Below are 16,514 nucleotides of genomic sequence, written 5' to 3' on the forward strand. Positions count from 1 at the left end.
TGTTAGGTAAGATTACTCGTTCGTTATTACTGCACTGTCGGAACTAGAAGCACAAGCATTTCGCTACACTCGCATTAACATCTACTAACCATGTGTTTGTGACAAATACATTTGATTTTATTTGGTTTTAAAGGACTATGTTCAGATTTTTTGGAAGATGTAGGTGGCTTTCAGAAGCACCATATATGTGTATATAGTTTATATAGCTCTGAGATAGGAGCATATATTGTAGGTGCAGAATAGTGTCCACATCATAACATATTAGACCTGCCCTGCGTGTCTCTTTCTGGTATCATTAGAGCTACAGTCTGGGAATTGAGAAGCTGTTCAGTCATCATTTCAATTCTTAATATTTTCCCATTCATTATTGAAGAATGTAACCTATTAATGCCTCATGAGGTTACCCTAATGACTGTCTTTAACATCACCCAGAATATAAGGCTTTATAACTTAATTGTTTACAAATAACAATAATTAAATGAACATTATATATCTTAATGTAGATACAGTCAGTAAACAAACTGCTGCAATGAATAGTCTCTCTGCCTTGATCTCTCCATTTGGCTCTTTCCCTCTCTCTGTTATAAGTGGCTCAGCGTTGGCAGTGACAGTGTGCAGGCTGATGTCAGATCAGCCTCTAATTGGCCAACTCAATCCCCCTTCCCCCCTATTTTCTCCTTCCTCCATCCTTTGCTCTCTCTCTACCTTCTCATCTTGTTCCATTTCCTCTGTCTCTCTCAATCTTTATCTCCCTTTGTGTGTCTCTGCTTGTAGCTCCCATTGCCTTTCTCTCTCTCTGGACTGACGTGAGTATCTTCCAATCCCTGCAGGGCTGTGTGAGGCAGGGGACCAATAGTGGGGTGGGGAAGGAGGAGCTGGGTGCTGTCGGCCAGCTCCAGGCCGAGATGCTCCATTTGGATCTGATCGACGGGGCCGATGGTTACCGCGATGACAAGGAGTCATCTAAGCCATCTTCCACAGCACCCCTGCCAGTAACTGAGGACCCCCCTCTAGTAACCATGAATATATACCGGCCAAAGAGACCCACGACCCTTAACCTTTTCCCCATGGTGCCACGCACTCAGGTGAGTCCAAATGAACCCTCCGTTATCCCTTTATTACTCTTCCCATCCTTTCACCCACCTCCTTCCTTCTGCTGGCTGACCCCACTCGCTGTCCCCTTTTCTTTCTTCCTCGTTAACCTCTGTGACAGCTGAATGAATATTGATAGCTGGAAGAATGGAGGGGTGGATGAATGAAATGATAGAGTAAAATGTACGAGAATGTGAGGACAAAGCTGATATTCTGTACTGTATCTAGTCTATATGTGTGTATAAATTCAGTGGGGACAAAGCTGTGATGATATCACCCCCCTAGACACCATGTCTGTTTTTCTCTGGGTGTTATGCTGGTCGAAACAATGGGTGGGATTGTCAGGAGAGAGAGAGAGTGTGTTCTTTTAGTACACATCTCCTTTTGTGTGTGACATCTGTGTATGTGTGTGACTGAGGCATGTGACTGTATCAGTGGTGGTCGGTGCCATTTAAGATGAGGGAGGAATTATATTTTTTTAATGAACATGGCCTTATTTCTATTACAGCATATTGGATGACTGTTATTCATATTCCATTCCCCCAGCTCAATGTAACATCGATAGGTTTAGGCTACTACATGATACAACATGTTTCCCTATGCCCATCACGAGGTTGCTACAATCTAGCCTAGTGGTTCCCAACCTTTTTTGGGTACTGGAGTGATTCCTATATTATATTGGACAAAAATGTATTTTAAAATCAATATTATTTGTCTATGCCTGTCATTTAACTGCAAATGAGGATAATGTGTTACTATAATAACACTCATGTACTCTTAACATGCAAGCAGTAAAATTAGATTTTAAAAAACAATAAAAATACATCTTATGGAACAGCGGAGACTGTGAAGCAACACAAACATAGGCACAAACACATAAATACAAACACACAATAACACACACTATACACACATATTTTGTATTGTGGATATGTGGTAGTAGAGTAGGGGCCTGAGGGCACACACGTAATATGTTGTAAAATCTTGTGTGAATGTATTGTAATGTTTAAAAAAAATGTATACTGCCTTAATTTTGCTTGACCCCAGGAAGAGTAATGGGAATCAATAATAAATACAAATCCAAACATCAGTTTAATCATTTTTATAGGATTTATTCTTATTCATCTTGAAGTGTCCAGAAAATTATACAAAAACAAAGATCAAATGTTACACACATTCTCCCAGTAAATGTAACCCATATTTCTAGACTTCTAGACACCAATCAGTGAGAAACTTGATCACTCATACTCTGTCAGTATTTTGGGGCAGGGTGGCAACAGCAGTGATCAGGCTTTTCTCCAAGTCCAGTCTGTTCCTGTGCTAGGGTCATGAATGAAAATGTCACTTCACAGAAGTATGTTCAGGCCCTTTGACTTTTTCCATGTTTGTTATGTTACAGACTTACTCTAAAATTGATAAAAATTTTGCAAATGTATAAAAAAAAAATGAAATATCACATTTACATAAGTATTCCGACCCTTTACTCAGTACTTTGTTGAAGCACCTATGGCAGCGACTAAAGCGTTGAGCTTGCACACCTGTATTTGGGGAGTTTCTCACATTCTTCTTTGCAGATCCTCTCAAGCTTTGTCAGGTTGGATGAAGAGCGTCGCTGCACAGATATTTCCAGGTCTCTCCAGAGATGTTTGTCTGGGTGGTCCAGAGGCCGGAATTGAACCCGATCCCTAAGCCATGCCTAAGCCACTCATGTCTTGGCTGTGTGGTTAGGGTCGTTGTCCTGTTGGAAGGTGAAAATGCACCCCAGTCTGAGGACCTGTTCGCTCTGGAGCAGGTTTTCATCAATGATCTCGCTGTAGTTTGCTCTGTTCATCTTTCCCTCGATCCTGGCTAGTCTCCCAGTCCCTGCCGCTGAAAAACATTCCCACAGCATGATCCTGCCACCACCATCCTTCACCGTAGAACTGGTGCCAGGTCTTCTCCAGAAGTGACGCTTGGCATTCAGGCCAAAGAGTTCAATCTTGGTTTCATCAGACCAGAGAGTCTTGTTTCTCATTGTCTGAGAGTCCTTTAGGTGCCTTTTGGCATACTCCAAGAGGGCGTACATGTGCCTTTTACTGAGGAGTGGCTTCCGTCAGGCCACTCTAACATGAACACCTGATTGTGGAGTGCTGCAGAGATGGTTGTCCTTCTAGAAGGTTCTCCCATCTGCACAGAGGAACTCTGGAGCTCTGTCAGAGTGACCATCAGGTTTTTGTTCACCTCCCTGACCAAGGCCCTTCTCCCCCGATTGCTCAGTTTGGCCTGGCGGCCAGCTCTAGGATGAGTCTTTGCGGTTCCAAACTTCTTCCATTTAAGAATGATGGAGGCGACTGTGTTCTTGGGGACATTAAATGCTGCAGAATTTTGGTGCCCTTCCTCAGATCTGTTTCTCGACACAATCCTGTCTCGGAGCTCTCCGGACAATTGCTTAGACCTCATAGCTTGGTTTTTGGCTGACATGCACTGTCAAATGTGGGTCCTTACATAGACAGGTGTGTGCCTTTTCAAATCATGTCCAATCAATTTAATTTACCACAGGTGGACTCCAATCAAGTTGTAGAAACATCTCAAGGATGATCAATGGAAAGAGGATGCACCTCAATTTCAAGCCTTATAGCAAAGGGTCTGGTTACTTACTTAAATAAGGTATTTCCGATTTTATTTTGAATACATTTGCAAAAAAAGATAAAAAGCTGTTTTTGCTTTTTCATTATGGGGTATTGATGAGAAATGTTTTATTCAACTTCTTCGATATAGGGGGCGCTCTTTTAATTTTTGGATAAAAAAACGTTCCCGTTTTAAACAAGATATTTTGTCACGAAAAGATGCTCGACTATGCATATAATTGACAGCTTTGGAAAGAAAACACTCTGACGTTTCCAAAACTGCAAAGATATTATCTGTGAGTGCCACAGAACTGATGCTACAGGCGAAACCAAGATGACATTTCAAACAGGAAATGGCCCAGATTTTGAAGGCGCTGTGTTCCAATGTCTCCTTATATGGCTGTGAATGCGCCAGGAATGAGCCTACACTTTCTGTCGTTTCCCCAAGGTGTCTGCGGCATTGTGACCTATTTGTAGGCATATCATTGGAAGATTGACCATAAGAGACTACATTTACCAATTTGGAAAAAAGTTTGGCGTTGTAATGACTGAATTTTCGGGGGGTTTTCTTAGCCAAACGTGATGAACAAAACGGAGCGATTTCTCCTACTCAAATAATTTTTGGGGAAAAACTGAACATTTGCTATCTAACTGAGAGTCTCCTCATTGACAACATCCGAAGTTCTTCAAAGGTAAATGATTTTATTTGAATGCTATTCTTGTTTTTGTGAAAATGTTGCCTGCTGAATGCTAGGCTTAATGCTATGCTAGCTATCAATACTCTTACACAAATGCTTGTGTAGCTATGGTTGAAAAGCATATTTTGAAAATCTGAGATGACAGTGTTGTTAACAAAAGGCTAAGCTTGTGAGCCAATATATTTATTTCATTTCATTTGCGATTTTCATGAATAGTTATATGTTATGGTAATGAGCTTGAGGCTATGATTACGATCCCGGATACGGGATTGCTCGACGCAAGAAGTTAATCAATTTTAGAATAAGGCTGTAACGTATAATAATGTGGAAAAAGTAAAGTGGTCTGGAGTCACGTAATGCTGCAAAGCAAGATGGTTGTCTAAAAGGAGACTTCCGATAAAATCCTCCGAAGTTTGATAGAATAGAACATTTATTACAATTTTTTTTGGAGGGGAAAGTTAATTGAATTTGTTTTATCAACACTTTTCAACAATGTCTGCGTTGAATTCAGCCTCAACGCGTACATGTAGCGCAATTGCAGGCACAGCAGTTAACAAGGCTAGCTCTGTTGCTAGCAATTCAGCAAGCATGACTTTGTAAGGGCAGAACATAGAACCCAGCTCGTTGTCAGCCTTGCAATCATCCCTATAGAAGGCCATGGAAGAAATGGGTAGAGTCAGCACCATTCTTGAATCTCTTGAATCAGATGTTTCTCAGGTCAAACAATCTTAGATGGATTTGCAAGAAGATGTATCGGTCATAATACAGAGGCTAAATGAGTCAGAAGGTCGGATATCAATGCTGGAGGATGACAACGATTGACTGATTAAAAACGTCGAGAAGAACGCCAAACTGTATGAGGATGTCTACAGAAGCGTGCAAGACGCAGCTAACTGAGACAGGCCCCTCAATTTAAGACTTTTAGGAGTCAAAGAAGGTCTGGAGGATGGCAAGCCGCAGGAATGCGTGAGACAAATTATCTTGGAGACTCTGGGGGTGAATCTGGACAAATCAGAGCTTCAACGGGTTCACCGTACCCTAGCACCAATACCACGGGAGAAAGATGTCGGTAAAGTAAGTAGATGGAACTAACAACCTTGACCCTATTTTAATTGATCTGATATTATATGGTTGCATAGAACATTTTGTTCTCCCACTTTCCTAAAATTTCAGTTTTATTTATTTTTCTTCTCTATTATTTTTACTTATTGCCATTTGGTGTGGGAATACAGGATTTATCAAGTGAGTTAAGGTATTGTACTCCAATCCAAGAACAGCAGTCCCCACAGGCTATGCCTGTATCCAAATTCTGTCCTCCTGTTGAAATGACTTCATTACAGATAAAATGAGTGCAATCAGGGATGAAATACCTGGGTATAAAATTGAGCAATGAACCACAGAATATCATGCAAATTAATATGATGCCACTACTACAAAAAATAAAGAATGCTCTTGATAAATGGAGGCTGCTTAATATTACATTATGGGGTGTGATTTGGGTGGGCATTCTATGTTCCTTTTTCTATGTTTTGAATTTCTTTGTTTTGGCCGGGTATGGTTCTCAATCAAGGACAGCTGACTATCGTTGTCTCTGATTGGGAACCATACTTAGGTAGCTTTTTCCCACCTATGTTTTGTGGGTAGTTATTTTCTGTTTAGTGTTTTGCACCTGACAGGACTGTTTCAGTTATTCTCTTTGTTATTTTGTTATAGTGTTCAGTTTCAATAAAAAGCATGAACACTTACCACGCTGCGCTTTGGTCCAATTCCTCTTCTTCAGACGATGAAAACCGTTACAATACTATTCAAATGGTTCTGGTCCAACACTTTAATTTTGTGTCCATGATGCTCCCTGTGACCATTTCTCCCTTACTATTTAAGCAGTACAATCAAATGATTAAGAATTATCTTTGGGATGGGAAAAAAACTGAATAAATGTGAACAAGTTATATGCTCCAAGGGATAAAGGAGGACTAGCATTTCCCAATGTAGAACTATACAACATATCATTTGAAGTAGCCAAATTGGCCAGACACTGGGTCAATTATGATTCCCATTTGGGATGGACTCAGATTGAGAGGTATTCTATCACAACTCCGTTTAAGCCTATTGAGGCCTTATCACAATTCTACAACATTCCCGAGAGGTATGGGTTAAGAGTCATAAGATGTTTGGCATTTCCCAGTATAAACAAAAATATTATTCCATGTGGCACAACCCATCGGTTTGCATAGGAAAACATTAATTTATCTGGGAGGTATGGCTTAGACAAGGCCTGCATGTACTAGGGGATGTATATGAGAAAGGAGGGCTTATGTCCTATCAGGACCTGAAGGGAAAATGTTATTTGCCAGATAAGGGATATTTCTGGAAATACTTACAACTAAGGAGCAGCATGGGGTCTCTTATGAGAATTAACCTCCAGAGAGATTAAATGTTTTTAGAACAATATTTCATGTTACCTGGAATATCACACTCTGCTTCAGTGTTTTATAAATGCACAATATATGCACAATATGGAAACTGTGAGAATTTAAGGTTGATTTGGCAGAGGGACGTTAATTGTGACATTGAGGTAGGAGGTATGGAATTTTGTTTCCGATTTAGGGTGGTGTTCCAGGGATACAAGGGGTACATTATATGATTGTTCATAGATACTACTGGACCCCAGTTAGATTACATGAAGTGGGTTTATTGCAAAATAGTTTATGCTGGAAATGCAAGGGTGATGTAGGTACCTTTACGCATGCTATATTGGAATATCCCATGGTGCTCCCTTTTTTGAAGGAGGTTCTTAAAAAGCTTGAGGAATGGGTGGGACAGCCTATCCCAGAGGCCCCACACCTTTGCTTATTAGGGGATATATCTACACTGCTCAAAAAATAAAGGGAACACTTAGACAACACAATGTAACTCCAAGTCAATCACACTTCTGTGAAATCAAACTGTCCACTTAGGAAGCAACTCTGATTGACAATAAATTTCACATGCTGTTGTGCAAATGGAATAGACAACAGGTGGAAATTATAGGCAATTAACATGACACCCCCAATAAAGGAGTGGTTCTGCAGGTGGTGACCACAGACCACTTCTCAGTTCCTATGCTTCCTGGCTGATGTTTTGGTCACTTTTGAATGCTGGCACTGCTTTCACTCTAGTGGTAGCATGAGACGGAGTCTACAACCCACACAAGTGGTTCAGGTAGTGCAGCTCATCCAGGATGGGATATCAATGCGAGCTGTGGCAAGAAGGTTTGCTGTGTCTGTCAGCGTAGTGTCCAGAGCATGGAAGCGCTACCAGGAGACAGGCCAGTACATCAGGAGATGTGGAGGAGGCCGTAGGACGGCAACAACCCAGCAGCAGGACCGCTACCTCCGCCTTTGTGCAAGGAGGAGCACTGCCAGAGCCCAGCAAAATGACCTCCAGCAGGCCACAAATGTGCATGTGTCTGCTCAAATGGTCAGAAACAGACTACATGAGGGTGGTATGAGGGCCCGACGTCCACAGGTGGGGGTTGTGCTTACAGCCCAACACCGTGCAGAACGTTTGGCATTTGCCAGAGAACACCAAGATTGGCAAATTCGCCACTGGCGCCTTCACAGATGAAAGCAGGTTCGCACTGAGCACATGTGACAGACGTGACAGAGTCTGGAGACGCCGTGGAGAACGTTCTGCTGCCTGCAACATCCTCCAGCATGACCGGTTTGGCGGTGGGTCAGTCATGGTGTGGGGTGACATTTCTTTGGGGGGCCGCACAGCCCTCCATGTGCTCGCCAGAGGTAGCCTGACTGCCATTAGGTACCGAGATGAGATGCTCAGACCCCTTGTGAGACCATATGCTGGTGCGGTTGGCCCTGGGTTCCTCCTAATGCAAGACAATGCTAGACCTCATGTGGCTGGAGTGTGTCAGCAGTTCCTGCAAGAGGAAGGCATTGATGCTATGGACTGGCCCGCCCGTTCCCCAGACCTGAATCCAATTGAGCACATTTGGGACATCATGTCTCGTCCATCCACCAACGCCACGTTGCACCACAGACTGTCCAGGAGTTAGCGGATGCTTTAGTCCAGGTCTGGGAGGAGATCCCTCGGGAGACCATCCGCCACCTCATCAGGTCATACAGGCACGTGGAGGCCACACACACTACTGAGCCTCATTTTGACTTCTTTTAAGGACATTACATCAAAGTTGGATCAGCCTGTAGTGTGGTTTTCCACTTTCATTTTGAGTGTGACTCCAAATCCAGACCTCCATGGGTTGATCAATTTGATTTCCATTTATACATTTTGTGTGATTTTGTTGTCAGCACATTCAACTATGTAAAGAAAAAAGTATTTAATAAGAATATTTTGTTCATTCAGATCTAGGATGTTATTTTAGTGTTCCCTTTATTTTTTGGAGCAGGGTATTTTACCACCAGGTATTAGCAAAGAAGAGTTTGGTCTTGCCTCAGTGTGTTTTCTTATTGCGGCTAGACTCATACTATATATCTGGAAGAGCGCAGAAATCAACAGATTGGCTGAATGAGCATAATCTTGTCTGCAAATCAACTTGCAGACAAGAATATGCTCATTCATTTCCAAAATGTCTTTGAATCACACAAACGCAATCAACTGGGCTACCTCACTGACATCAGTGGCTTCATCCAATAGCAGAGAAAATGGACCAGGATTTCTTTACATTTTCCACCACTTGATCTACGATATCATGTCATTGATCCTACAGTACATCATGTTATTTGAAAATGGTACCATCTTCAGTGCATCCGCTGTTGTCTTATCAATTATAGTTTCTGTTAGAATAACAGCAGCAGGCACTCTAGTGCACAGAGCAAAGGATCACATGCAATTTGTGCGAGCAGAGGATCAACCATTTAGCGAACAGAGGCCAGGTAGACAGAGAAATGCACACACACCCAAAGTAAAAAAACAGGCCTATAAATATAAACTAGCTACATTTCACACCAGTGACCTCAGTAAATGCTTTCCTACCTATAAAGACTGAAATAACTTGAACATATTTTGGGGAATAATATTTTTCCAAATATTTTTTTTCTTCACAATTTTGAAAATCCACCAATGTACCCCCTGGGGACTGCCCATGTATCCCTAGGGGTACGCCTACCCTCGGTTGGGAAACCCTGACCTAGCCTATGAATGAAAGTTTACAACGTAGGTACACAGATCGACCAATTTTCAGTTTTTCAATCAAGGTGACACAGTGACACACTTGCGACCTTTTGCCACATTTCAGGCTTCAAACATAAAGATATAAAACTGTATTTTTTTGTGAAGAATCAACAACAAGTGGGACACAATCATGAAGTGGAACGACATTTATTGGATATTTTAAACTATTTTAACAAATCAAAAACTGAAAAATTGGGCGTGCAAAATTATTCAGCCCCCTTAAGTTAATACTTTGTAGCGCCACCTTTTGCTGCGATTACAGCTGTAAGTCGCTTGGGGTATGTCTCTATCAGTTTTGCACATCGAGAGACTGAAATTTTTTCCCATTCCTCCTTGCAAAACAGCTCGAGCTCAGTGAGGTTGGATGGAGAGCATTTGTGAACAGCAGTTTTCAGTTCTTTCCACAGATTCTCGATTGGATTCAGGTCTGGACTTTGACTTGGCCATTCTAACACCTGGATATGTTTATTTTTTAACCATTCCATTGTAGATTTTGCTTTATGTTTTGGATCATTGTCTTGTTGGAAGACAAATCCCCGTCCCAGTCTCAGGTCTTTTGCAGACTCCATCAGGTTTTCTTCCAGAATGGTCCTGTATTTGGCTCCATCCATCTTCCCATCAATTTTAACCATCTTCCCTGTCCCTACTGAAGAAAAGCAGGCCCAAACCATGATGCTGCCACCACCATGTTTGACAGTGGGGATGGTGTGTTCAGGGTGATGAGCTGTGTTGCTTTTACGCCAAACATAACGTTTTGCATTGTTGCCAAAAAGTTCAATTTTGGTTTCATCTGACCAGAGCACCTTCTTCCACATGTTTGGTGTGTCTCCCAGGTGGTTTGTGGCAAACTTTAAACAACACTTTTTATGGATATCTTTAAGAAATGGCTTTCTTCTTGCCACTCTTCCATAAAGGCCAGATTTGTGCAATATACGACTGATTGTTGTCCTATGGACAGAGTCTCCCACCTCAGCTGTAGATCTCTGCAGTTCATCCAGAGTGATCATGGGCCTCTTGGCTGCATCTCTGATCAGTCTTCTCCTTGTATGAGCTGAAAGTTTAGAGGGACGGCCAGGTCTTGGTAGATTTGCAGTGGTCTGATACTCCTTCCATTTCAATATTATCGCTTGCACAGTGCTCCTTGGGATGTTTAAAGCTTGGGAAATCTTTTTGTATCCAAATCCGGCTTTAAACTTCTTCACAACAGTATCTCGGACCTGCCTGGTGTGTTCCTTGTTCTTCATGATGCTCTCTGCGCTTTTAACGGACCTCTGAGACTATCACAGTGCAGGTGCATTTATACGGAGACTTGATTACACACAGGTGGATTGTATTTATCATCATTAGTCATTTAGGTCAACATTGGATCATTCAGAGATCCTCAATGAACTTCTGGAGAGAGTTTGCTGCACTGAAAGTAAAGGGGCTGAATAATTTTGCACGCCCAATTTTTCAGTTTTTGATTTGTTAAAAAAGTTTGAAATATCCAATAAATGTCGTTACACTTCGTGATTGTGTCCCACTTGGTGTTGATTCTTCACAAAAAAATACAGTTTTATATCTTTATGTTTGAAGCCTGAAATGTGGCAAAAGGTCGCAAAGTTCAAGGGGGCCGAATACTTTCGCACGGCACTGTACAAACAGCATGATCACTTTGCTCATTGTATGATTCCTTCTTGCGTCTATACACTCTTCTCCTCTCACCTTTTCCCTTCGCTTGTGGACTTCAGTGCACAACACATCAGCTATCTGTGGCCAGAAAAAAATACATTTCCAAGCCAAACCTTCATATCATAACTGCTACCAACTAAATACAGCCTACAACATTGTCACCATATTAGCTAGCATGATAGTCAACATAGTTATGTAGAACTAATGCTTTAGTAAACCCGCTACAATGTACAGTGTAGTTACACCGGCATGTTCCAGTTCCCACCAATATCAAGCAACATCGCACAGCTATTGAAGAGGAGTGGGACAATATTCCACAGGCCACAATCAACAGCCTGATCAGCTCTAAGTAAAGGATATGTGTTGCGCTGCATAGTGCAAATTGTGGTCACACCAGATACTGGACTGGTTTTCTGATCCACGCCCCTACCCTTTTTTTCAGGTATCTGTGACCAACAGATGCTCATCTGTATTCCCATTCATGTGAAATCCATAGATTAGGACCTCATGAATTTATTTCAATTGACTGATTTCCTTATATGAACTGTAACTTAGTAAAATCTTTGAAATTGTTGCATGTTGCATTTAGATTTATGTTCAGTGTAGGTTCATTCTCTGATCATTTGATTGGGTGGTCAGTTCATGCTGCAAGAGCTCTGATAGGTTGTAGGACTTCTTCCGGAAGTTGTCAGAATTACTGTGTAAGTCTATGGTAGGTGGTGAGAACCATGAGTTTCGTTCCTAGGTTATGTATTGAAGCCAATGCACCCAGAGGAGGACGGAAACTAGCTGTCCTCTGGCTACACCATGGTGCTATCCATAGTGCTGTTGAGGCTACTGTAGACCTTCATTGGAAAACAGTGTGTTTTAATCAATAATTTATTGACATTAATATATTTTGTGTAGTTTTATCTAAAAAGGATAACTTTTTCAATGTTCCACTATTTACATTTTTATTAAATTCGCTGAGGATTGTCCTCCCCTTTCTCATCTGAGGAACCTCCACTGCTGGCTATGTGTGACAGTGTGTGTGTATGTTTGTTTCTTGTTTTCTGTTTTCTGTAAATTCAGTTAACTTACATTCATGTCATGACCCTGTGCATTTATTGTTTCAGTTGGAAGAAGTATAATGAGTATGTGGGGTTATGGGTGGATGTGTGTGCACACATGAGACACACTATAATGTGAGCTTGTGAGGTATGTGTTTTTTCATTAGTAGCAGAAATAAGAACTAGGGTAGACAGTTATGGTGGTCAGAGAAGGAGCGACACATACACCGACACTCGAGCAGAGGCTGTCAGAAGGAACATCCACTGTGTGTGCTTGATTTCTTTTACCAGTCTGATGGGAGAGAAGTGAGAGTGTCTGTCTGTCTGTCTGTCTGTCTGTCTGTCTGTCTGTCTGTCTGTCTGTCTGTCTGTGTCTGTGAGCTGTCATAAGTAATAATTGCCCCTGAGTGCTCCGTTGTTGCACAATCCCTTGAAGGCTGATTTAAAAGGCATTCGATGGAATGGTTGTGATACATTTTTCTGCACAAAATAATAATTATACAAGCATGTTGTATCATAACCATTGTGTCAAATGTGTTGTACATCCATTATACAACCTGAGTATGTACAAGGCCCATGCTTGGACAAACTCCTCTCATATCCCTGTTATATTTGGTTTCATCATTTGATATTCAAAGAAAAGGTCATCATATAAAAAACAGTTTGGACAGAATATTCCCAATGCAACAGTCAACATCTTTACATTCTTTGTCAACTGTCAACTGTCTTTACATTCTTCAGGCAAATAGTACTATTGAAAGACAAACAAAGAAGAGTATGAAAAGGTTTGAATCCTAAGCAAACTGCCTACACATTGTTGGAAGTGCAATAAACCAACATAGTTACTGTAGTTGGTCAAAGCTGTCTGTTAGAAAACATAGGTAGAGCATTGGTGAAGTATGCATTTGTGGTGCTCATGTGAATTTCCTTTTTTGGCTTCAGATCAGTTCATTATCCCGGGCTGTGACACAACCGGACGTGGCCGGGAGCCCCATAGGATGGCGCACAATTGGCAGAGAGTCGTCTGGGTTAGGGGAGGGTTTGACCGGAGGGGCTTTACATGGCTCACCACTCCCTAGCGACTCCTTCTGGCAGACCGGGTGACTGCAGACTGACCCCAGTTGCCAGTTGAATGGTGTTTCCTCTGGCACATTGGTGCGGCTGGCTTCCAGGTTAATCTGGCGAGTGTTAAGGAGCGCGGTTAGGTGGGTCATGTTTTGGAGGACACATGACTCTCCCGAGCTCGTTGGGGAGTTGCAGCCATGAGACAATAAATATGTAAAAAATAATGCAGTTATTAATATTTATTTAATATTAACAACCGATTTTCCAGAGGGAGCAAAAAAACAGAAACCCATTTAAGCCAAAGAATTTCCCTGATCTCTTAACAAGACAATCAAGAAAGCTCCTGTAAAAAAAACAAATAATCAACATGTACCCATTAACTATGGCCACAATTGCTCTTTAAGAGCTACAGTGTTCTGCAGGCTTTCTTGTTCATGCCCAGTTCTACCACACCTGATTATACTATTCAATGTCTTGATGAAAAGCTGAGTAGTAGAATCAGGTGTGGTAGCACTGGGCTTGAACAAAAAAGCCTGCATAACTCAACAATAGCAATTTTGGTAACTGCTGATACAAATACTGTGACAAATGAGAAACTGCAGAGAAACACCTGCTAAAATACAAAGTCATTAGATAAGTACAAAACACTTTTAGGAATACATATTTACAAATCTGACATTGGATAGGTGCTCTAAATCCTCGAGCTACAAATTCTGTACACAGCTGTCTAACTCCAGCAAAAGACCACGAATTAATTTCCACTTTGATAAATGGCAGTACAGACCACAAACACAAAGTTGCCAATGTCTTTGCAATTGACACAAATAAGCAACGCATACAAATATGCTTAAAATGAAAGCCGAGATGATTGCAATAAAATAAACAGTATGCTTTAGAACTATATCAATCATATTGAATACAGTGCCTTCGGAAAGTATTCAGACCCCTTGAGTTTTTCCACGTTTTGTTACATAACAGCCTTATTCTAAAAATGATTCAATAAAACAATTTCTCAGCAATCTACATACAATAACCCATAATGACAAAGCGAAAACAAAAATAGCTTATTTACATACGTTTTCAGACCCTTTGCTATGAGACTCGAAATTGAGCTCAGGTGCATCCTGTTTCCATTGATCATCCTTGAGATGTTTCTTCAACTTGATTGGAGTCCACCTGTGTTAAAGTCAATTGAGTGGACATGATTTGGAAAGGCACACAACTGTGTATATAAGGTCCACAGTTGACAGTGTATGTCAGAGCAAAAATCGGGGGAGAAGGGCCTTGGTCAGGGAGGTGACCAAGAACCTGATAGTCCACAGTTCCTCTGTGGAGATGAGAGAAACTTCCAGAAGGACAACCATCTCTGCAGCACTCCACCAATTAGATGGAAGCCACTCCTCAGTAAAATCGCTGCCAAAGGTGCTTCAACAAAGTACTGAGTAAAGGGTCTGAATACTTATGTAAAAGTTATATTTCAGGTTTAAAGTTTTTATGAATTCGCAAAAAAACTGTTTTTCCTTTGTCATTCTGGGTTATTGTGTATAGATTGAGGGAAAAATCAATGTAATCAATTTTAGAATAAGGCTGTAACCTAACAAAATGTGGAAAAAGTCAAGGGGTCTGAATACTTTCCGAAGGCACTGTACATTTAATGTTCAATCAATTGAGTTCTATTTTGCTTCTTGTAGACTACTGTCTATAATTTGTCTCAACATATTTCATTATGTGCGCAATGAAGTGCCAAAGCAATGATTTTGTGTTTTATTATAGGGTAGGTATTAGTATAAGCCACCTAAATATCTCTCTAGAAGTTGATCCATTCTCAGTATTGTGAAAAACATCTAATGTTAAGGAAAGATTTGAATGGAGAAAGCTGATCCAAGAGCAACTGTTCTGCTTGCGGCTATGGAATCCTGACCTGTATACCGGACGTGTTACCTGTCCCAGACATATTATTTGACCATGCTGGTCATTTATGAACATTTGAACATCTTGGCCATGTTCTGTTACAATCTCCACCCGGCACAGCCAGAAGAGGACTGGTCACACCTCATAGCCTGGTTCCTCTAGGTTTCTTCCTAGGTTTGGCCTTTCTAGGGAGTTTTTCCTAGCCAATGTGCTTCAACACCTGCATTGCTTGCTGTTTGGGGTTTTAGGCCGGGTTTCTGTACAGCACGTTGAGATATCAGCTGATGTACAAAGGGCTATATAAATACATTTGATTTGATTTGATTTGAAGAGCAGTGCTTCCTTTCATTCGATCCTATCAGTATCGACACATGCTCCAACAACACACTTAGTGTATTACAGATGCACAATTGAGAGCATCCTGTCGGGGTGTATCACTGCCTGGTACAGAAACTGCCCTGCCCACAACCATAAGGCTGTAGACGGGTGCTGTAGGTTTCCTGGAGAGCAAGTAGTTTGCCCCCAGTGATTCGTTGGGTAGACCGCACCATCCTCTGAAGAGCCCTGTGGTTGCAGGCGGTGCAGTTGCCGTACCAGGCGGTGATACAGCCCAACATGATGTTTTCAATTGTGCATTTGTAAAAGTTTGTGAGGGTTTTAGGTAGAGGTCAACCGATTAATCGGAATGGCCGATTAATTAGGGCCGATTTCAAGTTTTCATAACAATCGGAAATCTGTATTTTTGGGTACCGATTTTGCCGATTTAAAAATAAAAAATGTATGCCTTTCCTTAACTAGGCAACACAGTTAAGAACACTTTCTTATTTTCAATGACCGCCTAGGAACGGTGGGATAACTGCCCTGTTCGGGTGCAGAATGACAGATTTTTACCTTGTCAGCTCGGGGGATCCAATCTTGCAACCTTACAGTTAACTAGTCCAACGCTCTAACCACCTGCCTCTCATTGCACTCCACGAGGAGCCTGCCTGTTACGCGAATGCAGTAGAAGCCAAGGTAAGTTGCTAGCTAGCATTAAACATGTCTTATAAAAATCAATCAATCAATCAATCATAATCACTAGTTATGGTTGATGATATTACTAGTTTATCTAGCGTGTCCTGCGTTGCATATAATCGATGCAACGCTGGGGGATGATTTAACAAAAGCGCATTTGCGAAAAAAGCACAATCGTTGGACGACTGTACCTAACCATAAACACCAATGCCTTTCTTAAA

At 41.4% G+C, this 16,514-nt stretch overlaps 1 protein-coding gene across 1 annotated transcript in view; it reads left to right on the forward strand.

Annotated features, from left to right (window-relative positions):
* mapk8ip1b (mitogen-activated protein kinase 8 interacting protein 1b) overlaps positions 1–16,514 on the forward strand; it is a 95,865-nt gene that overhangs the window by 25,492 nt on the left and 53,859 nt on the right. Inside the window, exon 3 of the mRNA XM_065011152.1 lies at positions 831–1,085. Within this exon, the coding sequence (XP_064867224.1) occupies positions 831–1,085 (255 nt within the window). The remainder of the gene's footprint in view (positions 1–830; positions 1,086–16,514) is intronic.

This window comes from Oncorhynchus nerka, linkage group LG27 (genome assembly GCF_034236695.1).
Source record: "Oncorhynchus nerka isolate Pitt River linkage group LG27, Oner_Uvic_2.0, whole genome shotgun sequence".
NCBI classification, from domain to species: domain Eukaryota; kingdom Metazoa; phylum Chordata; class Actinopteri; order Salmoniformes; family Salmonidae; genus Oncorhynchus; species Oncorhynchus nerka.